At 49.6% G+C, this 27,279-nt stretch overlaps 1 protein-coding gene across 1 annotated transcript; it reads left to right on the forward strand.

Moving 5' to 3' along the window:
• Positions 1–558: 558 nt before the first annotated feature.
• LOC118236710 (clathrin interactor 1-like) lies at positions 559–25,859 on the forward strand. Its single transcript, XM_035435285.1, has 12 exons — positions 559–759; positions 11,314–11,418; positions 11,832–11,928; positions 15,428–15,536; positions 16,813–16,977; positions 18,375–18,558; positions 19,027–19,252; positions 20,572–20,662; positions 22,276–22,353; positions 23,279–23,559; positions 24,121–24,268; positions 24,969–25,859. Exons 1-12 carry the CDS (start codon positions 719–721, stop codon positions 25,331–25,333), a joined length of 1,890 nt encoding a protein of 629 aa, XP_035291176.1. The 5' UTR covers positions 559–718; the 3' UTR covers positions 25,334–25,859.
• Positions 25,860–27,279: the final 1,420 nt, after the last annotated feature.

A 27,279-nucleotide genomic window follows, 5' to 3' on the forward strand; every position in this document is an offset into this window, starting at 1 on the left:
GTTGCTTATGACTCCTTGTTTCTTGAAAACTGTATTTGAACACTTTACTTCCAAACAAGTCACACACAAAAAAGTTTTTCAGTCGCACGTGAGAAATAAAACCTTATGGAAGGTAAATGTCAAATGCATTTTAAGAATATTCCAAATAACAGTATTGAAATGGTAGGTTTGACGAATATTCTTTATATTTGCAAATAACAAAAAATTACCAACAACAATTCAATATTTGAAATATTTGCTGTAATACCGTTCATGTAAGCATAAGCAATAAATTTTTGTAACGAATGAACGAACGTGCTATTTACCCGAAATTTCTTAGAACTAAAAATGTCAGCTGGGTAAAGCTTATCAGTGGTGGTTTTGGTAAAGAGATGGAAAACCTTACACCTCTGGACAACTGCCAGAGAAATATTAGTTATTTAAATGATGTTCTTCTACGCAGTTTTTACACCTGTTTACACCAGAACTAAGCCTAGAATTCATGCAATGCTATGACACTACAATCGTCACCACGTCTTCCGCGCATGTGTGCGTGTCGATGACGTTTCAAGGACGTCTCCGTAGTAACCTACCCGGTCACGCTGTCGCTAAGAAAGCCGGAGAGTGGAAGGGGAGTTGGGGGGATTGGTGTTGTTGAGAGAAATCCAAGTCCATCTGTTGTTTTAAACGGACTGGACGCCGTGTTACTGAGGAGGAGAGCCCCTGTCTGAGAACCAAGATGCTGAATATGTGGAAGGTCAGAGAGCTGGTGGATAAAGCGTGAGTATCCTTGCATTTTTCCACACGAAATGATTTGTTGTGTGTTATTTCGAGGCCCCAGGTAGTACCTGTTCAGTCGCATACCCGCATCCAGATAGTGACGTCACATGGTGTTCTCAGCTGATAGAACCCCATCATGGCTAACGTTTCCCTGACAGTCTTGTCATGTGTGCAGAAAACACGTGAATTATACGCTACAGATATGCTTTAGATGAGCAACGACCCTCAATCTGAACTCTCCTCCCTTCCTTTAGATCTCTGTACTCTCCTAGCATTCGATGCTTGCATATAACAGTCATAGCTAGCTGATAACACTCATAGCTAGCTGCTACTTATCATTTACGTTAGTCAGTTATGTTTGCTAGCCTGCTAGCGATATGTAGCCAGTTGCCAGTTTCTGCTTCATTACAACATAAATGATTAAACACATTTCGGCTAAGCTAGCCAGTTAGCTGCGTTGTAATTATCGTCTTGTGTGAGCACACGTTTTTGTTTAGACAGCACTGTGTTTACTAGGCCGGTTAATTTATTGTGACTCCGTGACCAGGCGGCTAGCGGAGTGACAAACATGCCTTTGTTTTCATATCGCGGATATTGATCTGGTGTAGAGATCGGTGTGTGTCCTAATAACGTTGTTTACCCCGTCGCTGCTTTTGAACGGTGTTCTTATCCGGTCTGACTGGCTGTCTTACATGTTAATGTTAAGTTCGTCGTTTTAAACTGTACATTATTCACGTTCATCTTTAGTTATCTACTGTAGCTAGCTTTGTCACCTAAGTGTCAAGCAGTGGCTAGGTCGGATGAGAGAAATGCTGCATTGATAACAACACAGATTTCTTAATTAAAATGCCTGACAGAAAACAAAAACGAAGGAGACCTCAAAAATTCTTAATGGTAGCTTCACTAATGTGAAACTCGATCATGACAACGCATGCACTACTTGGAATATTACATTACTGTTTCCCTAACTAAAAAGGTCAATATTAGCTTGTCAGCTAGCTTTCTGCATGATGTATTGTTATCCAGATAGCATTTAAACCATACAGTGGGGTTAAAACAGAACTGGGAGTTCATTATTGCGTCAATTCCCATTCATTGTTTTGATTCAGACATATGGCTCGGGCCTATAAGAATTGTGTCGATGCATCCACACTATACTTTTTTATTTTTAACTGTATATGTTGATTTAATAAACCACCAACTGGCAAGCTACTCGGCCATCTCTGTGAGTGGAGTTTGGATGTTTAACACTTGCAGTATGGTTATGAAAATATAGGGCAAAAAATTTGCAACAGTGTACGATGTTGACATCAATGCAATATTACTAGGCCCTACAGTACGTATTCTTTCATGGTACATTTTTATTCCAGGGTGATTGAATTTCAGTTCTCTCTGGAGAGAGAGCAATAAAACATATGCTTGTTTTGCACTCCAACAGTCGCACAAAAGTGGGTTCAGTTCCTATTTACAAATGAGACTCTGGGTATAAAGGATTTCCTGTCCTGTCGGTCTTGGGAATGAATGGTTGGCTTTACTGTAGCTTCAGTGGCTAGTGTGCCAGATGTCAGCTCGAGCTTGTAAGGAAGCAAACAGTAAAGAAAGACCCTTTGTTTTGAACCTGAAAACCTTTGTTTGAAGTCTTAACTGAGAAACATGGGCTGAATTAAGATTCCTGTAAAGGTCACGGTTGTAGACTATTTAGTCGTGATTTAATTAAGCCTAAAATCTGAATGCTTTTTTTTCGTGTCTTGATGTGGTAGGTGGAAAATAACAGTCAGATTTTGTGTTTGATAAAATCCACCCTGATCACTTCCTGTGTGAACAGCATGTAGATTAGAACAGCGGTTGCTTTTCAGGAGCACACAGATCACCTGAAACTCTTAATAAGCTGCAGCATTACTGTGTTTCTGAGAGCAGGTTCTCTTAAAAAGACAGTACAGCAAGTGTTTGTGGAATTGGTGCTCGAGTACCTGCTAGGAGGGTTGTAGCAACAGTGGTTCTAGTTTAGTTTACATGTCACTACAGTGTTGTCATTCTGATACAGAGAACCCCTTGTGCTTAGTCTATGGGCTCTGAATGACTATGTAGATTTTGCTTTATGTGAAGTATATTTGTAGTTCAGGGAAGGACGTCTTTTAATGGCACACATGCTTTCTGATACGCGCATTAAACTTCCTCAGGGAATAAATTATTGCCCATGTTTTTGTGAAGCAGCCTCACAATGCACCAATGGCACGTGATGAGAAATTAGTTTGCTTTTATGAGCTTCAGCTAACAGAAACCGAGGAGGCCTGGTCTGTGAGTGGCGCATTTCACCAGCACTGATAAGAGGTTATCTGTCCTTTCATCCGGTTTCAACACACCCCATCCCCCCCCACCCCCCCAAAACACGCACTTTTCCTTGCATGTAGGACCCACAGTAGAGTGAGATGATATTCATCATGGGGCGGGGTGGGGGGGGGGGAGGGGGGTAGGGTCTAGCGGGTAGGCGGGGTGAGAGAGGACCCCTCGGGGGGGGGTGGGGGGGGGGCGGTGTTGGAGGTGTATGACAGGCTTCTCGTGCGTTTCTGTAACGTGAGCCTCCGCCTCTCAATCACAATGCCTTTGATGCCCTGCTATTAGAACTGGGTGGGGGTGGGGGTGGGGGGGGGGGATGGGGGGGGGCGGGTGTCAGATGATGTCACTCAAGGAAAGGGCCTTTGTTGGATGTTCTTCGGAGTTGGTGGTTAACTCCGCCTCTCTAAAGACAGGTGCGGCACGCGGATCGTTCCGGATGTTTTGTCGACAGCTTCACAGGGGGTCGCAATTGCGGAGGAAACTGAGGGCTTTGTTGCCTGTCTGCTTTTCTGAAGTGTTTCTGGAACATTCTACGTAGCAAAAAGCAGCCCCCCCCACCCACCCACTGAACAGAATGCACCCTTTCAAGGTAAACACATTGGGAATGAGATGAGGAAACAGGTTTTACTGTGCATCTCTTTTTACTGAGCGACTGATGCTGTGCAAATCTTCATTTTGCAGATTGTAAACTGGCAGCAACCTTTCTGACTTTCGGAGTGTTTGTGTTTGTATTTTGTGTGTGCGTGTCTGCTTGTGTGCATGTGTGCGGGTATGTGTGTTTGTCATACACAGTGAGTCACATGACCACCTGTCCACCGCACAATACCCCTCAACTCAGCCCTGCTCACCTTCAGCTGAAGCACGTGGTCTGGCTCCAGCTGACAAATAGAGGGAGCTCAGCATGTGCAGTTAAAGGAGGGTTTCTGCAGTGGCCTCTGAACCCTGAACAGGATTTTCCTTCCGCAGTTTTACTGTGCACTGCACACAGTCACACCAACCTGGGTTCTGGTACAGAAGGACTCAACTGCTTTTGTGGAGACTGTATTTATATATTTTTTTAAATCAAGCAAAATGCTTCCATTGTTGTGAAATCTCTGTAAGCTGTTGAATAATTGAGCTAGTGTGTAGAGAAGGAGCAGGCTGGAGTAATAATAATGACTTCCTGTACAGAGACCACCTGCATGCTGGCTTGATGGGAGAGTTTAGGCCTATAATGAGCAGAGCAGAGCAGGAAGACTGGGGGAGTGATGGGGGGTATGTAGCCTTGGGGGTGTTGATAGTCTGTTCACATGAAACTTCCTTTGCTGACAGCAGTTTCCTCAAACAGCTGTCCCCTTCTTGGAAGGCATACCCCCCACCTCGCCTCCCCGGTCCATGTCCACCCACCTGTAGTGCTGACGTGTGGGTGCCAAACAAGGCTATCGTACCCGCTCCCCACGAGTCTCAGAGGGGAAAAGATGGGTGCTTTTTGTCGCCCTGAAAGAAGGTGGAAGTCCTGACGCCACCCTTGTTTTTGCTGAGATAAGGTTCCAGTTTCACCTGCCTGAGTGTGACTGTGTAACTCACCCCCTGAGAGATGGCACTGATAGAGAGAGTGTTTATTTTTCTTTCAGTGTGAAAAAAGTAAGTGACAACGGTTTTGCTAGCTTCCTGGGTAATTGCTGGGTTCCATATCACTAAGAAGTTTCCTGCTCTTTATGGGCCGGGGTGGGATGGGGGGGCTTTTCCCGTCTGATGAAGCTATCAGATGTTTTCATTGTCATGGTAACCCTTTTGAGTGATCCAGAGCCTCCTGGGTGAAACATGGGCCGGGGGGGGGGGGGGGGTTTGGGGCTGCTCGTTAGACCTGTTTGACCGCCCTTCTTCTGTGACACAGTTTTTGGGAAGCCCAACTGGTCCATTCAGGTGAGGAGCACACCCATGTTGACTGATGTCGCTCGGTTTGTGGCGATACGGGCGTGTGCCGCGCCTGCTTCCCCATGCAGGAAACCGTCGCCCAAGCGACCACAGAGCCGCTGAACACGCCATCCCACCCGGCTGCACACCAGCTCATGACTGCGGCATTCTAGAACAAAAGGTCATAGGTCATGAACTGTGTTCATCGCGCCCATTTCTTCACTGTTATTGGGGCCGTTTCTGTGTTTCATAATAAAACAGAAGAAATTTGTAAATGCTCTGCAGGCCAGTCCCTGTGTCCTTTGGGTACTGTTTCTGTTCACGCACGATTTGTAGAATTTTTATGAGTTTATCTCCTGTTCTCGCCGATAAGCTGGGGATAGTCACAACGTGTGTCCCTGAAGAAGATAAGAGCGGGGGAGAGAGGCTCATAAACATAAGCTGAAAGGCGCCGCTCTGTGGAGCAGGAGCTTGAGTTAAACAGGTTTAAGGGGGAGTGTAGGAACGGGCAACCCCTGTCAAGACTTTGCCTCATTCACTGATACCGGGGGTGGGGGTTCTGTTCAGAGACTCACAGTGCAGTTGGACACTTTCACTGATACCGGGGGGTGGGGTCTGTGGTACCACACATTCAGCTGTAACTGGGTGGGGTGACAGATAAGACCCATTCAGTCATACTGAGTGCAGGGGTAGGAGCTGAGGGGTGGGGGGTCAGGGGGCAGTGTCAGAGATGCAACGTAGTAACTGATACTTGGAGGGGGGGTGGGGTGCAGAGTGGGGGTACGATATATCAGAAATATGCCATATTGACTTATAATGTGGGCAGGGTAAATAGCACATTGCACTGGCATTGTTGCGTGTTTATTCAGATAAACCTGATCAGTAACCTCCTCGGTGGTCCCTCTTGCTCGTCCGATTGATTTGAAGGCCTGCACTTTATCCGTTTCCCCACATTGGGAGCAATCAGACTCCACCTGCTTCCTGTGCAGAGGATTGCTGGGTCCCCAAGAGGGTGAAAATCTTGCAGCGGCAGTGGCTGCAGCTGCAGGTCCTCGCTGTGGTCTGCAGCGTAGCCAAACATCCTGCGGCTAACGGCACTCCTGCATGTTAAACTCCTTAGCATTTCTCTTAGAACAAATGGCGGTTTACTGGGCCCACACACAGCTCGGGTGCGGCACATTGCTCATACGCTTTGATGTGTGGATAATTGGCTTTCTAGCGCAAGCCCAGACTTTCCTTTTCGCTGCGTTTGTAACTGGAGATCTGCGGCACATCGCGGCGTTTCCGTTACGCGATGCCGAACTTAATGGGATCCTGTTCAGATGGTGTGCCACCGAGCAAGAGGTACCGCCAGGTCGACTGACGCGTGGAACGCCACGCTCGCCTTCGCTCTTTTGATTTTCGAAGGTTTGAGTAACTTCTGTGGGAAAAGGGCCGTAAGCAAGCCGTCTGCTAGCTGTGACTGCAGGTATATACGACACAGGAATGCGCACCTGTGACAGGTATTAGAACTGCGTCAAGACCGACTGCATGTTACCCGCTTACTGGTGTTAACAGGAAGTACAGTTTCTTTGATACAAAATAGAGCTTCTTATGTCCTGTTTTGCAATGATGTACTGTAACAGACTGCTTCAGTCCTGTACTAATAAACATGATTTATTGCAGTAGAAGGTGCACCGCCATGTGGAATTTGGATGACAGAAGTTTCTTTTGTCAGTCATACAATGCCATGAAAAAGTATTTTCCCCCTTCCTGATTTCCTCTGTTATTGCGTATTTGTCGCCCTGAGTTGTCGCGCCATGATTAAAGGAAATTCCAGAAGAGATGAGAAAAGAGTTATTGAAATACATAGCCTAGATCTGGAAAGAGTTACAAAGCCATTTCTAAGGCTCTAGGAGTCCACCGAACCACAATGAGAGCCATCATCTCCAAATGAAGAACACTTGGAACAGTGGTGAATCTTCCCAGGAGTCTGAGTGCTTTACCAGGGCCCCGCTGGTTCTGAGTGCTTTACCTGGGCCCCGCTGGTTCTGAGTGCTTTACCTGGGCCTTGCTGGTTCTGAGTGCTTTACCTGGGCCTCGCTGGTTCTGAGTGCTTTACCTGGGCCCCGCTGGTTCTGAGTGCTTTACCTGGGCCTTGCTGGTTCTGAGTGCTTTACCTGGGCCTCGCTGGTTCTGAGTGCTTTACCTGGGTCTCGCTGGTTCTGAGTGCTTTACCTGGGCCTCGCTGGTTCTGAGTACTTTACCTGGGCCCTGCTGGTTCTGAGTGCTTTACCTGCGCCCTGCTGGTTCTGAGTGCTTTACCTGGGCCCTGCTGGTTCTGAGTGCTTTACCTGGGCCTTGCTGGTTCTGAGTGCTTTACCTGGGCCTCGCTGGTTCTGAGTGCTTTACCTGGGCCTCGCTGGTTCTGAGTGCTTTACCTGGGCCCCGCTGGTTCTGAGTGCTTTACCTGGGCCTTGCTGGTTCTGAGTGCTTTACCTGGGCCTTGCTGGTTCTGAGTGCTTTACCTGGGCCTCGCTGGTTCTGAGTGCTTTACCTGGGCCTCGCTGGTTCTGAGTACTTTACCTGGGCCCTGCTGGTTCTGAGTGCTTTACCTGCGCCCTGCTGGTTCTGAGTGCTTTACCTGCGCCCTGCTGGTTCTGAGTGCTTTACCTGGGCCCTGCTGGTTCTGAGTGCTTTACCTGGGCCCCGCTGGTTCTGAGTGCTTTACCTGGGCCTCGCTGGTTCTGAGTGCTTTACCTGGGCCTCGCTGGTTCTGAGTGCTTTACCTGGGCCTCGCTGGTTCTGAGTGCTTTACCTGGGCCTCGCTGGTTCTGAGTGCTTTACCTGGGTCCCGCTGGTTCTGAGTGCTTTACCTGGGCCTCGCTGGTTCTGAGTGCTTTACCTGGGCCCCGCTGGTTCTGAGTGCTTTACCTGGGCCCCGCTGGTTGGCGTGCCAGGCTGCTCAGCGGTGGTGGCGTGTGTTAGCGAGCGCAGTCTTGTGATGTTTACGCGCATAATCAGCAGCAGCAGCGCAGCCCGGAGCAGCTCCTCTCCCTCCCGCTCGGCGGTTTTGATAACGGGCCGGGCGCCAAATCCCCACGGGCTTCCCCAAACCCAACTCCCTCTCGCTTCCCGCCAACATCAGTGACTGCTTTCATCCCCCCTGTGTCTCCCCCCCACCCCCCCACCTCTCGTGGTAGCCCCCACCACCATCGGCATCGTCCTCATCGTCATCCTCATCTCCATGTGCAAGCCCGGCTTGGCGGTAGCTGAAGAGCGGCGGGCGGCGCTGGAGCAGGTGCGGAAGCACGGGGAGGGGGGCTTTGATCCGCACGCTGCCCTTTTGTGGGACAGCGGCGTCTGCAGGTGCCTGCGTGTCCCGTCGGCAGCGCATGAATGGGGGGGGGGGGGGGGGCGGTGTGCGGAACAAAGGGGGCTTTTCCAGAGCGCGGGAGCGGTGTGTGGAAGACTGCGACGGGCCCGTCTCCGTTTGAATCCCCCCCCCCTCCCGCTAACGTCGCCACGGCGGGCTTTAAACTCGCTGAGCGCTCGGGCCGCCGAACACGGATCCATTATTCATCCGGCCGGATCCGCCTCTCTCTCTCTCTCTCACACACACAGGCACACGCACACGCACGCACACACACACACACGCAGCCGCGCTGACTCCTCATTATCACTGCGCTTTTCCCCCTTTTCATTAGCGCCTCATGGGATTGACTCCTGCCCTTCGCAGCACTGTTGGAACCCGGGCGCAGTGTTGCCGTGCGCCGTTGCCGTGCGCCGTTGCCATCTTTCAGTACAGTGAGAGGAAAAAGTGCAGAGAATGATTTTAGGGAAAAATATCTGTGGTAATTGTATGGAGGCTATAGGAAACAGCCAGGCAATAGGCAGGTATGCCAGCAATGTTAGCTCGTTAGCTAGTGGTCTAAAGAAGAGAACTTTACACACTTCAGCTTTTTTGTAACGCATGCCTTGAAAGGTAGCCTGACAATGCGATCTCACTTGGTCACTGTAAATGTCTTAATTATGGAGTGTAGTGTTTATAATTTCCACAAGAGTCTCACAACCCGCTGTGGGTCTTAACCCACAGTTTGGGATCCATTGTCCAAGAGCCCAGCAGACTCTGCTTCACCCTTCCTGGACGTCCTGTGGAGCAGCGGGGGGCGCAGGTGTGCACCCCTCAACTCCCCCCTCACCTCCTTGCCCCCCCCCCCCTCGCCATCCCATCTGATCCCATTGTCTTCCCATCTGTCTGACTGAGGCCACTTGACCTTTGACCTTGGAGAGACACTGACCTCACACACAGATGGAGCTCAGATGAGCCGAGTCACCATCTGCGTGTGTTCTGATCAGCCAATCACAGCCCGGGCTCTGACCCCTGAGGATTGGACCTGACGACCAGGAGATGTGATTATTCTGCTGTTTGGAGTTGTATTTCCTGACGGTGAACTCAGACACTATAAGCAGGTGAAAGGTCATGCCTGTGGTGAGTGTGCATATACCATTCAGTCTGTAACCCCCCCCCCCCCCCCCCTCCCCACAGCTGTATCCTGTGGACATGTATCCTGTGGGGCGACATGGTTCAGGAGGTAAGAGCGATTGTCTGGCAGTCGGAGGGTTGCCGGTTCAAACCCCGGCCTGGACGTGTCGAAGTGTCCTTGAGCAAGACACCTAACCCCTAACTGCTCTGGCGAATGAGAGGCATCAATTGTAAAGCGCTTTGGATAAAAGCGCTATATAAATGCAGTCCATTTACCATTTACCATGTACCAAAACGGGTGAAATAACAGACTGACTTTGGGATGGCGGCCTGGCGGCCTGTTCAGGGTCCACGGCCCTGCATCTTCAGCAGAGAGCTAACAGAGCTGCCGAACTCGCTTTGTGTGCTGAGGCCAGACCGATTCCACTGGCGGGCGCGGGATGTTGACCTGGCAGCCTGTTGACCTGGCAGCCTGTTACCCTGAGCGGGGTCCACGGGTTTCATCTGATTCCACTGGCGGGCGCGGGACGGCTTCCAAGTCCCAGGCTGGGTTCCAGCGGCAGCTTCTGTGGAAGAGAATATGCGGTTCCCCGCCGATAAACACCACAAACACTGCCCTGCGTGATCTCTGTCTCTCTCTATCTCTCTGTCTCTCTCTCTCTCTCTGTCTTTCTCTCTCTCGCTATCTCTCTCTCTCTCTCTCTCTGTCTCTCTCTATCTCTCTCTCTGGCTGTCTCTCTCTCTCTCTCTCTCTCTCTCTCTGGCTGGAGCGGGTTCTGGGATGACTGCTCGCTGCTGGGGTGGGACTACTTAGCGAAATTACAGGTAAATCCCCACGCAGTCAGCGGAAGGGGGCGAGCTTGGCCGTGCGATGGGATGCGTGGGGGCGGACAGGTGCTGGGGGGGGGGGGGTACTGAGTGCCTCTCATGGCCCATTTTCCGGAATTCCTGCGACGTGGGGGGGGGGGGGGGATTTACGTGACACACACCGCTGTGACTCTCCATCTCCGCTGTGACTCCCCATCTCCGCTGTAATGGCTTCCAGAGCACCCCGGGGATCCTGTTCCCATGCTGAACCTGTCCTCTGCGAAAAGGGGAGCGCTTAGCTTGCAGATTTTGGATGAATAATAATATTAGTAGTGATTGGGAAAGTGCTCACAGCTGTGCTTGTGTGTGTTTGTGTCTGTGTGTGTGTCTCTGCGTGTATGTGTGTGTTTGTGTCTGTGTGTGTGTCTCTGCGTGTATGTGTGTGTATGTCTGTGTGTGCGCGCATGTGTGTGTGTGTGCGTGCGCGCGGTCGTGTTGTAACTTGTGTCACTAACTCCACGGGCACACACGACTGGCTGAAGTCTGGCAGATGTGCTCTTGGCGAGATGCCCTTAATTTCGGTGTCTAATTCCGCTAACATGTCTTGTGTGCACTTAATGCCTGAATGAGCCCCTGATCCAGAACAGCAGTTTACAGGAGGCTGAAGTAGGCCTGTGCCTGCTTACTCGATTTGCGTGTGTTTTGCATGTGTGTCAAAGTGTTCATTTACTGATAATCCTGCATGTGGCTCCTATAATGTGTGTCAGTGATGATGAAGAGAGTTGCTATCAGTATTTTTCTCCATTATTTCAGTATTAGGCCGATATTTGGGGAACCAGAAAATATTCAAATGTGGAGTGAGCGTTACGGTGGCTTGAGGTATGGTGTGGTCTTCAGCACTGTGGCTTCCGTCCTGAGGAGAAGGGCTGTGATCGAATGGGAAGGTTGTGGGAGGAACCCTGTATGATTGGGCTGCATCCTCTGGCACTCCCTCTTTCCCCAAAGGAAATGCCGTTTGACACATCTGCTCCTCTTCCTCCCTCTCGCAGCACCAACGTGGTGATGAACTATTCCGAGATCGAGTCCAAGGTTCGAGAAGCCACCAACGACGACCCCTGGGGACCTTCCGGACAGCTCATGGGGGAGATAGCCAAGTGAGTACCCCAGTATAGGGGGTGAGGTTTCCATAACGACCTGCTCCCCAGGGCCTATCAGGTTACAGGCGTAATGATAAGTGTCACTGCAATTGGTGGGCCTTAAGTCTGGTGCTCTTATAATATATTCTGTATTGGCAGAGCTGTTTGTAAAATAACGAACAGGTTTGTCAATACATTTCATACGCTTTCTCTATTGAGTCAATTGATCTCCATCGATCTCCCTATATTTATGCTGCAGTGATGTACGCCTGTTCTTGTGTGATCTCGCGGTGCAGGCAGCAGTGGTGTTGTGTTAAGGAACTGGACTGTGAACCATAGAGCTGCTGATTCAAGTGTCAAACTACTGTTGTACTTCTTGGGCCTTATCTCTGGTTGTGTGTGTGTGTGTGTGTGTTTCTGCTGTCCCTCAGATCCACGTTCATGTACGAGCAGTTCCCAGAGGTGATGAACATGCTGTGGAATCGGATGCTGAAAGACAACAAGAAGAACTGGAGGAGAGTTTACAAGGTCTGTGCTTTTTTAGGGACTGTTCAGAGAAGGTGAACTTTAGATTCCAAAATGGCTGCATTAGTGTACCATTGAGCGATGTGGTTTCCTTTTTATAACACCCTCCTCCCAAGTGAGTGACAAGTAGCAAAAAAACATGTTAAATTTGAACTAGCTTAGGCCAAACAAGTAATTAAAGGGTAGCATGGAATTTGAAAATGTTGCATTGTAGTTAGTGTTCATACTGGATTTGCAGGGCAAATCTCTTTCCACTCTTGGACTCACCCTGCCTTCAGTGCAGAATACCCCCCCTCTCTAAGACTCGAGTGATGAATGGAGGGTTGAATTATAACCCCCAGCGGCAATCCAGAGTGTACAGGAAGCGGAGTACAGTCCCCTGCCTGTTAGCATAACGCTAGCGCCTTCCTAAAACAAACTGCTCAGCAAAATGAAACTATTAATTTAAGTGATCACGCACATTTTCTTTAGAGAATGAGAAACCGGATGCTATGCAGTTAGCTACAACACACAGATTGGTGTTCTAGGGTGAATGAGAGTTTGATACAGCAGCATGAAATTGTAAAAACCCCGAAAGGAGCTTTAAATTCTTTCAGTAAAATTATCGAAGACCTTCGCAGCGTGGTCACCTAATGAAGTGAAGCGCAACGTGTTTTAAAATGAAATTTGCTGTGGAGATGCCCTTTAATGAAGCCCTTCTGTGCTTTCCAGTGCTTCTCACTGGCCCTTTAGCTCTTTAGCTGTCCTCTAGCAGTAATTGACTGTGTTTGCAGAGGGAGCGAATGCTTTTGGGAGGTAATGAGCGAACGCTGCCCTTCCGTAGAGCCGGCAGTTTTTACCCTCCAGAATCGTGTAGCGGTACGGCTTTGAAAACTCTCCTAAGCGCTGCTCTGACAGGACACTTTACCCGAGGCGGTCCTGTAGTCTGTTTTTTTTAACTTGTTATAACTAACAGCAGAGCATTCTGACGGGATAAAAAGAAATCCACAGTAGCCCCACCCCAAGGACTGACCGTGTCCCGGATGTTAGATATGGGAACTTCCGATAAAAGCAGGGACTAGTATTACCACAGGACCTTGGTTACCTACTCACCCCCCCCCCCCCCCCCCCCCCCCAAAAAAAAAGGTTATTCAGCCTGAGAAATTTACTGTGCAACCAGGTAAAAATTGCCGACATGGCAGATTCTGACTGAATTCCTGGATTAAAAACACAGGAGTAGTAGTAGGTAATGACTGTAATTGCAGGACATCCTTGGGTAAAACGAATCACGTCAGAATAGGGCTTTGGGCAGCGTGAGCGTGAAAGGTGCCATCCCCTGTACTGTCCTGGTGCGTTTGGTAAAACATGGAGCTTCCCTCGCCACAGGCTTTGGAGAGACTGCAGTACGAGTCTTTACCCTCGAGGCCATCTTTGAGTTCTATCCTCAGCCCTCTGGGCTGTAAGAACTGGAACTGTGTGCACTCAGTCTGTGTCTATCTATCGATAGCTCTCTATCTCTCTGTGTATGTACTCAGTCTGTATATATGTATCGATAGCTCTCTATCTCTCTGTGTGTGCACTCAGTCTGTATATATGTATCGATAGCTCTCTATCTCTCTGTGTATGTACTCAGTCTGTATATATGTATCGATAGCTCTCTATCTCTCTGTGTGTGCACTCAGTCTGTATATATCTATCGATAGCTCTCTCTATCTCTCTGTGTATGCACTCAGTCTGTATATATCTATCGATAGCTCTCTCTATCTCTCTGTGTATGCACTCAGTCTGTGTCTATCTATCGATAGCTCTCTATCTCTCTGTGTATGTACTCAGTCTGTATATATGTATCGATAGCTCTCTCTATCTCTCTGTGTATGCACTCAGTCTGTATATATCTATCGATAGCTCTCTCTATCCATCTGTGTATGCACTCAGTCTGTATATATCTATCGATAGCTCTCTCTATCTCTCTGTGTATGCACTTAGTCTGTATATATCTATCGATAGCTTTCTCTATCTCTCTGTGTATGCACTTAGTCTGTATATATCTATCGATAGCTCTCTATCTCTCTGTGTGTGCACTCAGTCTGTGTCTATCTATCGATAGCTCTCTATCTCTCTGTGTATGTACTCAGTCTGTATATATGTATCGATAGCTCTCTCTATCTCTCTGTGTATGCACTCAGTCTGTGTCTATCTATCGATAGCTCTCTCTATCTCTCTGTGTATGTACTCAGTCTGTATATATCTATCGAGAGCTCTCTCTATCTCTCTGTGTATGCACTCAGTCTGTATATATGTATCGAGAGCTCTCTCTATCTCTCTGTGTATGCACTCAGTCTGTATATATCTATCGATAGCTCTCTCTATCTCTGTGTATGCACTCAGTCTGTATATATCTATCGATAGCTCTCTCTATCCACCTGTGTATGCACTCAGTCTGTATATATGTATCGATAGCTCTCTATCTCTCTGTGTATGTACTCAGTCTGTGTATATCTGTCGATAGCTCTCTCTATCTCTCTGTGTATGCACTCAGTCTGTATATATCTATCGATAGCTCTCTCTATCCACCTGTGTATGCACTCAGTCTGTATATATGTATCGATAGCTCTATATCTCTCTGTGTATGCACTCAGTCTGTATATATCTATCGATAGCTCTCTATCTCTCTGTGTATGCACTCAGTCTGTATATATCTATCGATAGCTCTCTCTATCCATCTGTGTATGCACTCAGTCTGTATATATCTATCAATAGCTCTCTCTATCCACCTGTGTATGCACTCAGTCTGTATATATCTATCGATAGCTCTCTCTATCTCTCTGTGTATGCACTCAGTCTGTATATATCTATCGATAGCTCTCTATCTCTCTGTGTATGCACTCAGTCTGTATATATCTATCGATAGCTCTCTCTATCCATCTGTGTATGCACTCAGTCTGTATATATCTATCAATAGCTCTCTCTATCCACCTGTGTATGCACTCAGTCTGTATATATCTATCGATAGCTCTCTCTATCTCTCTGTGTGTGCACTCAGTCTGTATATATCTATCGATAGCTCTCTCTATCCATCTGTGTATGCACTCAGTCTGTATATATCTATCAATAGCTCTCTCTATCCACCTGTGTATGCACTCAGTCTGTATATATCTATCGATAGCTCTCTCTATCTCTCTGTGTATGCACTCAGTCTGTATATATCTATCGATAGCTCTCTATCTCTCTGTGTATGCACTCAGTCTGTATATATCTATCGATAGCTCTCTATCTCTCTGTGTATGCACTCAGTCTGTATATATCTATCGATAGCTCTCTCTATCTCTCTGTGTATGTACTCAGTCTGTGTCTATCTATCGATAGCTCTCTCTATCTCTCTGTGTATGCTTCTCTCTTTTCTGCTCTTTCCTGCTCTCTTTGCTGCTCTGTTTCTTTCTCTTTCCTGCTCATTCCTGCTCTGTTTCTTTCTCTCTCCTGCTCTGTTGTAATTGTTTGGTTTTGTCTCCCTCTCCGCACCAAGGCCTTACTGCTCCTGGCGTACCTCATCAGGAACGGGTCCGAGCGGGTGGTCACCAGCGCCAGAGAGCACATCTACGACCTGCGCTCCATGGAGAACTACCACTTCATCGGTGAGCTCCGTACGGGGCGGCTAACGCGGGGCTGCGGGTTCTGGTCCGTTCCAGCCGAGGCTCTGGAGTTGTGTAATAGCAGAAAGAGGGACAGGTCATTCACTTCAGCGGATATCTAGCCAGGTGTGCAGATGTGTGGCGTGCAAACTGAGCATGCTCATAGATCAGGGCGTGTCTCATGCAAATAAATAATAATAATAATGATGATGATGAGGAACGGATGGAGGCCATTTGGGGGGGGCGGCAGGGGAGTGTCATAATTCCACCCAGCTCAGCTTTGTGATTTCCCAAACCACCCCCCCCCCTTTTTCCCCCCCTCCCCCCCGCCGCCCCAGTTGCACCACGGCAGTGTCATCCAATTCCCCAAGTGAAACCCCAGAGAATTAATTAGCCAACTCCAGAGCCGGCCTGGTGTGTGGAGCTGGTGCTGTGTGTGTGTGTGTGTCTGTGTGTGAGTGTGTGCGAGTGTGTGTGTGAGTGAGATAAAGAGCGTGAGTGTCTGTGTGTTTTTTAATTCAAGTTTCCCATCGCTACACAAAGAAACTGGTTTAAATGTGTCAGAGCAAAAGTCCTAAAAGCAGAATAAACCCCATCTCTGATTGGACTAACCAGCTTGAGAAGCACCCATTCCTGCAGTTACAAAGAAAGGCTTGCACCTGGGCAGGAAATCAGTATTGAAGCAAAGCTGGCACACGCACACAAAATCAGTTATTAAACAGGGCTTGCACACTTACACATGCTTCTTTACATTAGCATTCTAATAATGTGCATTTACCTGCATACACTTCCTCTTAAGGCTATAACAGTGAGGTCCAGTTGTGCATACAGTATATAAGGTTTGCATACAGATCAAATGGGAAAATTTCCCCTGGTTTTTTTTTTTGTGCCTGGAACAATGGTTTCAGTGTCACTGCAGAAGGAGCTTAGGCATCACAGTATGGCTTTAGCAGAGGCCGTTAATACTGCAGTGCACGTACAGCACGCTCTGCTCTGACCACTGAAAAGCCACAGCGTCTTACAAATGCGCTGACATGCGATTTTCCTTAAAACTATTCATACCACAGCACTTTCACGACATGCAATCTCAAACAAAGTCTTAATCTGGTGGGGTGGTGGGGAGGTGGGGAGTGGAGTGGGGGTGGTGGGGTTAACACCAGCAGGGTCTCGGTGTGTAAGCGCAGAGGAGGGAGCCGTTTCGTAATAAGGCCCGCCCCAGCCTCGGTTGGGTTCCTGCGTGCGGAACGCCTCTCAGACCCGCCCCCTCTTCCCCCCGCAGACGAGAACGGGAAGGACCAGGGCATTAACGTGCGGCAGAAGGTGAAGGAGATGGTGGAGTTTGTGCAGGACGACGACCGGCTGAGGGAGGAGAGGAAGAAGGCCAAGAAGAACAAGGACAAATACATCGGGGTGTCCTCGGACAGTATGGGGACCTTCCCACAGAGTGAGTGTCTCTGATTGGACAGGCTTTCCCTGTTTAGTATGCAGCACTGTGCGAGTGTCACTCTGATTGTACGGATACATTTGGGTGGTGTCAGACAGAGCGGAGGTGTTCGCACACGAGGGTCTGTGATTGGATAAGTACGTCTGGATGGTATTGCAGGTGTTCAGTCGCACACAGTGAGTCATTGACTGCACAGTTGTGCACTGGTGACCACATTCACTACAGAGTGAGTGTCTGTGATTGGGAAAAGTACACTGGGGTGCCCTTGTACTGTATGAGGGTGTTCTGCCACTGATTGGACGATTTCATTGAGATGACATCATACCAACCACAGTCAGGATTAAGTCTAGATCAGGGCTGCCCAGTCCTGTTCCTGAATTTCAGCAGTCCTGTAGGTTTTCACTCCAGCCTGAACAAAGCGCACCTCATTCAGCCGCTGGAGATCTCTCTCCCCGAATCCGGCTTCCCCCTGTCCCCAGACTCATTCCACATTCATGGCGGCTGATCTTTTGATTGGGCTTGTTTTTGATTCCCGGGCACGATCTTCTCATCTTGCCAGTCGTCGGGATCTCTGGGGTTTGCGCTGTTCACTGCCTCCCCTTCTTTCTTCTAGCGCAATGTTTTTTTTGTTTTTTTGAATTGGGTGTTTTCAGATGTGAGATCCGTCCGTCCTGTCGGGGTGGGGGGGGGGGGGGAGACTGAGGGGGTCCCCTGCCATTTCATTACCACTCAGCTTATGCAACAGGAGAAAATCCTCCCCTTGTAAAATTTTTTACAGCTTGCATCATTCATCTCTCTCCCTGAGAGGAATCTTGATGATCAGAAAGTGTAAAAACAAAAAAGTTAATGTCTTTGCTTTCGGTGCTGTGAATTTCTGCTTAATTACCCGGAGTGTTCTGATTTGACGGTTAGTGATATGGGCGGGCCTTGGAGGAGGGTCGTGCGGTGGATACGGCACGGAACGGCACTGTTCAGGAACACGCTCTTCCAGTGCCGCACATACATACGCACGTACTGCCACATAAACACCAAAGGGCGATCCTCAGGTCTCCTCCCCTTCATCTGAAGGCACTTTAAACTTTTTCAACCCAGGAGTGAGCGACTGATAAATCTGCTGAAGCCTATGGAAACCCTATGGAAATGTAGGGTATAAGGCAGTTAAATAAAAAGGAGTATGTCTTTTGCCTAGATCCCTATTTTGAGAGGATGTTTTGGTAACTGAGGTACGTTGCCCTATTTCAGGGTTTAAAGTAACAGTATTCAGGTTTCTGGGGCTGAAAGTGGACTTTGCGCCAGCCCGGGTTCTGTAGTCCTGACTGGGCACACAGGCGTTAGCTCTGCCCCCTCAGATAGGACTGCTCCTGTTTGACCCCCTCCCTTGTTCCTCTCCTCCACAGCGGGGGAACGTTTGGACGGGGAGCCCCGGGCGAAGTGGGAGGAGGACTGGGACAGGAGCAAAGGAGGCAGCTTCCCCTTCAGCGAGAAGCTGGGCGAGATCAGCGACAAGATCGGCAGCACCATCGACGACACCATCAACAAGTTCCGCAAGAAGGAGCCGGACGACTCGCCCGACAGGGGCAGGTACGGGAGGGGGGGCTGGGGGGGGGGGCGTGGCCAGCACTCGGTCACACAGCGGGACGACTCGCCCGACAGGGGCAGGTACGGGAGGGGGCTATGGGGGGAGGGAAGGGGGCTATGGGGGGAGGGAGGGGGACTGGGGGGTGGGGCTCGGACACACAGCTGGACGACTCGCCCGACAGGGGCAGGTACGGGAGGGGGCTATGGGGGGCGGGGCCAGCACTCGGTGTGAAGTGTGAAGCATGGCGGTATGTTCCGTGTCTGTGAAAATCATGCGAATCTCATGTGGTTTCCTGAACCATGTTCCACTGCAGCATGAGTGTTGGCGGATCTTACAATGCAGTTGGGCTCAGTATTCAAGTGGGTGGGTTGGAGGTTTGAAAATGTGATAACGGCGAACAGCGCCCCCCACAGGCTGGGAGGCCAGGCCTGTCTGACCCACCCTGTGTCCCGTGTGGTTTAATCTCTCAGTGACAACGAGGAGGACCGCGACCATGCGTCCCGGAACGGCCGGGCCGCGAGCTCCGAGTTCAAGGACGAGGAGGAGACGGTGACCACCAAGAGCATCCACATCACGCACGCCACGGAGACCACCACCACCACCACGCGCAAGCGCGGCGGCGTCCCCTCCAAGACCGTGGACCTGGGGGCCGCCGCCCACTACACGGGCGACAGGAGCAGCCCCGACAGCGCCAAGGTGGGAGGAGCGACCGCTGGGGGCGGGCCATGGGGTGGGGTCGGGTCGGGTTGAGCCGGGGGGGGCTGTTTTCGTCTTAGAGTGACAGGTATCACATAACACTGTGACAAACAAATGTGGACCGCTGCCTACAAGTTGATCCCTAAGCTTCAGCGTCCTTCGGTGTCTTCCTCTGTACTACATAGTGTAGCACACAGTGGGAACTGTTTTAAAATGTGTTTCCGGGCAGGGGGTTTCCCTCTGACTCCCCGCACTGCTTACCGATGATTCAATGAGAAGGGGCAGATGAGCTGTTCCTGGGAAGGAGCGCGGTTGATTGGGCTCCGCCAGGGTGACTTATAGCCGTGTTAATTAGCAGTCTGGAGGGCGGAACAAATGTGGGAAATAAACATTCCGGAACCTTCCGCAGCTGGGCCCGGCGGTGCTCATCGCGGGACGTGGGCGTGGCTGTGCGTGCGCTGATGGCGGTTTCCCGTGTCTGAGCCGCGGTAACTGTGCGCTGTCACGCGCAGCACATCTGTCGGGACGCAGCTGTGTGAATCATAAAGGGGGGATCCTCTTTCGCGGGTCGCTGAGCTTTCCATGGCAGCGCAGTCGGAATTGAGTCATAATCTGTACACAAAGCCCCCTTTTTCTGTGATTTCATTTTTCCGAAAACTTGGACTTGGACTTCTGGATGCTCTCTGCTTGATTCATCTGTGCATGTAGCTGAGGGCCGTATCAAAGGACAGTTAAGAATCTTGCATTTTTTTGTGAGTTTTGTTTGCTATGTTTTCAGTTAAGCAATACAGGTACCTTTCTTAAGGGTATCGGTGACCATCCAGGGTTAAACCTGGCAACCCCCGTTACTTGTCCAGTGCCCTGAGTACTACCCTACATTCTCTCACTCATTAGTATGGGAAAACTAACGTCACTGGTTAGTTGTTGTTTTGAGAAATGGTTTTGAATGTGGCATTTTGAACTGAATGCAGATTACTTTGAAAGACTGGATTGTAAAGCACTTGGCACGCCTTGTTTACACTCTGCATACCTCAGACATGAAGGGCTACAGAAAGTCCCCTTGTATATCGCTTTTTTTGTTGTTTTTTTGGCCATTCCAGTTAGACTTTGATACTTGTGTCTGTGGCCAACAGGCCTGTCTGAAGTTCTTCAGGGTCAAGTGCCTAGTCTGCAGCACTGTGCGCCCAGAAACCGTGCTCTTTCGCTGTCTTATGCTGCCATCTGGTGGTGGAGGGCATGACTGCAGCTTAAACATTCCCCACGCTGAAGGTTTTCCTGCCTCTGTCTCATCTCCTCTCTCTCCCTTCTTTTGGATCCAGGCGACGGGCGCGGGGGTCAGCCAGACGTCCGGTGGCGGCCTTGTGGACCTGTTGACGTTGGACTCTGGGTCCCGTCCGGCAGCACCTGCAGGTGAGCTCCTTATTATTTATTATTTATCTAGCCATCTCTTACTCTGTGGTGTGGAGCGATGCGTCATCCTTCAAAGCTACGGGCAAACGGCCGTAGCAGAGGTGGGGCGCATTTGATGGCTCTCCACTGGAACAGTGATCAGTAGCTTGAGGCCAATCTGTCCTTGGACTACTTTGAATAAAAACAACGCATCCTTTTGGTTTGAGTATCAAGAGGGTGGGACTGTGTTGTGTTACATGGAGATTGAGGGGAGTTGGGGGAACTCCACACCTGCAATATTTGGCATTCATCAGGAGTCCTCACTTTTAATGCCGCAGTTTTTCGGGGATTTGGCGGGTCTGCTTTTCCGCTGGCTTTCAGACCCTGTGCATCAGCGCTGAGGTGTGGAGCCACATGGCCTCCTCAGATCTGCACTCTGCTCTGTAGTGACAGCCAGCGCTTCTGTAGAACGGGTCGCGTTTGCGGCGTCCTGAACTGAGGATGATGGGAGATTTCATCTGCAACCAATCAGGACACCCCTGGCCTGCCAGCAGGACAGGCACATCAGGCACATCTGTGCACTGCCAAGTCCTGTTTCTACACAAATTTAGCCCAAAATGGGTTTTTTTTTTAACTCCCCATTTTGGAATAACCAGCCATATTTGCAGCTATATGACATTGAATTCATAGAACAGGCTTTATGATAACATTTTTTCCCTGGACCACATGTGCATCCGAGTTGAAAATAGTTGAAAAATGTGCAATATTGCATCCAAATGAATATATTTGCTCCTGAATTATCCCTAAAATGGGAGCCCTGTAGATTGTTGTCCTGGTTCAGTTCAGGATTGCAGATGAGCACTCTTCTCTCTTCCGGAGTACGTACAGCCAGCTTTGCAACCACGCGTTAACGCTTTGAAGAGCAGGTGTTTTGGAATGTTTTATTTGTTTCAAAATTCTAAGTCAGCGTTTTAGAACTCCATTGCTTTTTTTACATCAGCATTAGACTGTTCAATTACAGACATTCTAATCACATTTGTGACCTCACACCTTAAAGGGTTAAAGACTGAGAAATGTCACCCGGCCTCCTGGCTCCCTGCGATTGGTGGATGAATAAGTCATGTGCTGCAGAGTTGGAGGATCCCCGTGGCCGGGCGGAGCGGGCGCTAAGTGCTCCAGATGGGGCCGCGTTGGCGCGCTGGGCCAGATGTTCGAGCGGTCTCATGTGGAATCGCGGTGCGAAAGCTGCGCCCGTGTCAGATGGTGCCGTCCCCGCCCGTCAGGCCCCGCCCCTTACAGACGAACAGCTGCGTTACGTCCGCCCTCGTCTGTGCCCAGCGAAGCCGATGCGGAGAGATCGCCCTGACGGGCCGGCAGGAACGGGCCCTAATCTGTTTCATCTGCTGTCCCAAACACACAGTGTGTGTGCGTGCGTGCGTGTGCATGTATGTTGGTGCATGGGTGTGTCTGAACACCATTAGCGTCTTGGAATCTCGTCTCCCTTTACATTGAGAACTTGTGAGTGTATTATTGTCCCCATGGGTAAAGGAAAGCAAGAGCACTGTGCGTTATTTGTGTTGCTTGGTGGCTGCAGCAGATCAGGTGACTCTTGGTTTCTGCCCCTCCCCATCCAGGTGGAAGCTCAGACCTGATTGGTGGATTCGCAGATTTTTCCTCGCCGGCCGCCTCTGCTAGTTTTCCCGCTGCGGGCGGTAAGCTTCGCCTGGCCTGCAGTCGCACGCGTCTCCTGGGCACGCTCAGTCATCACACCTCCGCTAGCCTCCGTTAGTCTCCGTCAATCTCTGTTAGCCTCTGTTAGCCTCTGTTAGCCTCTGTTAGCCTCTGTTAGTCTCTGTTAGTCTCTGTTAGTCTCCGTTAGTCTCCGTCAATCTCTGTTAGCCTCTGTTAGTCTCCGTTAGTCTCCGTCAATCTCTGTTAGCCTCTGTTAGTTTCCGTTAGTCTCCGTTAGTCTCCGTTACTTTTGTCAGACACACCACCATTTCACAGCAATACAATAAACACCAGTGACCTGTACTTACCTAACGGCTGGGGGGTGGGGGGATGTGGGGGGGGGGGGGGTTGGGGTAACGATCAGAGCCGAGGACAGAGCCTCGCGACCCAACCCTCGCTCAGAGAGCAGGTCGGTGGAGGGGCTGGTCCCATGTTTACGTGGGACGCCTTCTGAAGAAAAAAAAAAATGCTGAAAAATTGATGAGGGAGGGGAGCGGTCCAGATGGGGACGCTATTCTCTGAGGGTAATGGGGACAGACACATTTCAGCTCCCATTAGGCACGACTCAGCGCCCCCCCACCCGCGTCCCGTAAGCAGAGCGGGGGGGGGGGGGGGAGATGTGACTGAGGGAGGGGGGGGGGAGAACACCAGACCTGCAGAGCAGTCAGGGAAATGAGCATGTGAATTCAGAGCAGCACAACTCACGGAGCATAACTTGTTTCTATGTGGCCAGATCAAATTTTGTTAGTTGTTAGTTTCCATGTTCATAATACATGCATATGTGTGTGTTCCTGTATATTTATTTCAATATGTACATGTTTATTGTAGCCAATATAAATCTTATATTTATATAAATATTAATTTATAAGAACTATGATTACAATGTGGTTCACAATTCCCACCCAGGTTCGACGCCCGGTGGGAACAGTGATTTTGGGGACTGGAACACGTTCCCTGCCGGCCAGCCGGCCGCCCCCTCCTCCCAGCCCCTAGGTGGCACTGCGACAGACCTCTTCGGCAGCGTACAGACCCCGCCCACCCAGGTGTCCTCCCCACCTTCCGCAGACCTCTTTGACCTGATTGGCTCCACCCAGGCCACGATCAGCGCCTCCCAAAGCCTCAACTTCTCCTTGTGTAGCACGCAGCTCGTTAGCGGTAGCAGCGGCATGCCGATGTCCACGTCTCAGGTACAGTGTGATGCTCAGCTTCTCCTTGTGTAGCTCACAGCCCGGTAGCATTAGCAATGGCCTCCCCATGTCGAGGTCTCAGGTACAGTGCGTTGCTCAGCTTCTCCTTGTGTAGCTCGCAGCCCGGTAGCATTAGTGACAGCCTGTCCCTGACAAAGTCTATGGTAAAGTGTATTCTTCTTGTGTAGCATGCAGCCCATTAGCGGTAGCGGCAGCATGCCCATGTCCAGGTCTCAGGTAGAGTATGTGTGTAGCCAACTTCTGCTCTTAATTATATAATTGGCTCAATCATGTCTTGATCTGATATTTGTGTTAGCACCACTACAGCCTCAGGCTGCTAGTGTACCCTAAAGATTCTACTGTGCTCAAGTGAACCAGCGTAGTTCATATAGCTGTTAGAAAGCTTCTAACCAATAATTGGTTGTAACAAAAACCAGCACACGGAGCTGCCCTCCAGGACCGGAGTTGCGCAGCCCTAGTTTAATGGTTTAATGGTGCCCAGCCTCTGGGGAGTTTGGGGGACTCTTGTGTAATGTGTTGGGCCCTTTATTGACCCAGCAGATGGGGATCCAGAAGCTGGGGGGAAAAGGGTCGCTCCCGGCAACGTGGTCGGACCCCAGCGTCAACATCAGCCTCGACTTCCTGTCCCCAGGAATGCAGCCGCCCAAACCGTCCCAACCCAGCCTCAACGCCATCATACAACAGCAAGGTGAGGGTTTGCTGGGATACTGCCCCGCCCCCCTCCCGGGCCGTGGTCCATCCCGCTTGTGGGAAGCCTCACCTGGCCCTCGCCCCGGGGCCGTTCATGCCCAGTTAGAGGCATCTGGAGCGCTCTCTCTCTTTCAGGAGAGCAGGCCCGCCGCGCGGTCGCTCAGGCACGCAGCGCGTCCCCAGTGGATTCCGCAGCAGAAAGCACGCTCTCTCTCTAACGCTGTTTCCCCTCGCGCGCTGTTTGCAGTATTCCCACGTGGAAGCGCTCGGCTGAAAAACACCGTTGGCTCACCGGTTTTTGAAGCCTGTGTTCATTATGATGCTTAGGGGCTTATCCTGGGGGTAGGACGAGACTGACGCTTCCACACACTGATACCAAACTGGAACTAAGGGGCTCAGTTTGCATGCATGTCTAGTTTATTTCCGGTTTGACAGAAGCAGGTGAATAAACTGTAGGGATTAGCCATATTTGAACCCTTTAAGGTGAAAGATCGCATGTGATTAGAATGTTCTTAACTGAGAATTCCAATGCTGATGTAACACTCACCACTGGTAACTGAAAGCAGTGGAGTTCTAGAACACTGCACTGACTTAAAACACATTCACTTTCCAAATTAACTTACCCTTCAAAGGGTTAGTAAAACTGCCCCCCCCCCCCCCCCCCCCCCCCGTACCTTATCCTCTTCCTTACCTTCCAGGTGTCCAGCCACCCTTGAACATGGTCGCCCAGAGCTTTGCCGGCCTGAACCTGAACACACAGCCGACACCGACGCCCATCAGACCACCCACGAACCCCATGATGGCCGGGCCGGGGGTTGCCATGGGGATGCCGCCCACCATGGCAACAGGCACCATAGGCACCATGGGAATAGCGCCCCCCGCAGGCGGGCCCCTCGGTCACGGGATCCTGGGGATGAACTTGAGCATGGGCATGCAGCCCGTGGGCATGGGCTTGCCCAGCACCATGGGCATGGGCCTGATGGGCATGGGGCAGGGCATGACGCCCGCCATGGTGCATCCCAAACAAGATGCCTTCGCCAACTTTGGCAACTTCGGCAAATAATGGCGAAGCGCGAGGGGGGGGGAGGTGGAGACAAGGCGGAAGAAGGGACAGCCATGAAGGAATGAAAGAGCTGCACACGGACTACCTGAAAAACACAAGAACGAATCCGTCCCCCTTCAGCTCTTATATGTTATACTAATGTATGTATGTGTATGTATGTACAGACATACGCACATATTTATTTTCTTCTGTCGGGGGGTTGGGGGGGGGGGGTGTGGGCAGATTTTGTAAGTGGCAGGAACTGAGTGTGAACAGATATATTTAACAAAAAAAAGAAGGAATGTTCTGATGTTTCTTCCCTGCGTGAGTGGGGTTTGCCATCATCATAGAGTAATCAATTAAAAAGAAAAAAAAACAGCTTTTTTTCCCCCATTTTTATATCCCTCCCACTGATTTAACCAATCAGAAGTGACTCTGGAAATGACCTCAAAACTGTCCATTATTTCACACCGTGACTCAAAAGAATCATAACAGTCTTCTCTGTAAATATGTTTTGATCTGCAAGAAATAAATTATTGGGATATTACAAAACTTTTTTTTGACAGTATGACCTGGAGAAGAGGCGAAAGGTGACTGAAGTCTACGGTTGATTTCATTTCTTTGTTTTTAAATGGCTTCCTGTTAGAGATCTGGATATGACAAATTGTCCATTTTCAGTTTCACCAAATAACAGCAGAGTACACTTTTACACTGTTTACTGCAGCGATAAAATATTATTTCATTAATATTATTAATCCATGCTGTTACTGGGACTAAACTCTAAATAAGGGAGTGGTTAAATGGGAAGCTGAAAGGTGGTTTCACCCATAGGTAGGGTTGGGTTCCGAAAACCGGTACTTTAATGGCACCGGTTCCTCTATGGTCAGCACCGACCGGACCGAATCACTACGCAAATTTCAGTGCCTCGTTTCAGTGCCACTTTTTAGCCCCTCCAGGAAATCGCGATCTTGCAATCGCAATAATTAATGCAATATTTGCGTGGGCTTGCAATTTTGCTAAATTCCTGCGATTTCTCCACATAAGTGTCCAAATCCAGAGCCGTATAAAGAGCCGTTATATGCGTTAACGCATATAAAACAAGACCAGGTCAAAGCCTAGTATATAGGTGGTAGTCTGGGTGACTTTTATGTTTTTAAAGACAAGAATGTCACCAGATTTACGTTCAGTTGCAGTGGAATGTGACCGTACCGTACAGAGACCGTCCTCTGAGTTCAGCTTGGAGCTCCCTGCCTGATCGAGTAACCGCTTGCCTTTCTGACTGTTTCAGGGAAACATTCTTCACTACAGTCATCTGTCAGTTATTCCAGACTGAATGGAATAATTCAGTATTCTTTGCACGGAAACGTCAGTAATATTTAATGAAGTGTGTATACATGCGCCAGGAGGAAAGATACTCAGTGGAAAAAGCCCAGATTGAGTGGGGGGAAGAGTGATGTGTGGCACAAGGAGAGTGAGAGGAGGTGGGGGTGAGCGAACGGTTTTGGCGGGAACCGCGGACCCAGGAATAGCTCCTAAGGGCTGTGAGAGTCTCCCGAAACACATGCGCTTTGTCAAAATCTGAGGCGCTACCCATTAAATGACCAAATCTTTACTTTCATGGATTATTCTGCTGATTATTCTAGTTTAATTTAATTTAAAAATTCTGCACTACCTCCTGGTTACAGGAGTGTTTAAGCTTACAGACAGTTCTGAGCAGAAAGCATGTAGGTTTGCATGCCTTCACACACCGTTATTGTTATGGAAACTTACTGCAGCCAAATGTCTGCTTTGACTATTTTGAATTTTGGGGTTGGGGTTGGAGGGAAGCATTAAAACAGACTTTCAAGGCGCAGTCTATTCTGATGAATTATGATGACATTGGAGTGACGAACAGAACTGCAGACCCAATACTTGTTCTTTGAAGAGGTACATAAAGAGCAGACTTCACTGCTGGAAGGCAATGAAGT

The sequence above is a fragment of the Anguilla anguilla genome, chromosome 9 (genome assembly GCF_013347855.1).
Source record: "Anguilla anguilla isolate fAngAng1 chromosome 9, fAngAng1.pri, whole genome shotgun sequence".
Classification (NCBI taxonomy): Eukaryota; Metazoa; Chordata; class Actinopteri; order Anguilliformes; family Anguillidae; genus Anguilla; species Anguilla anguilla.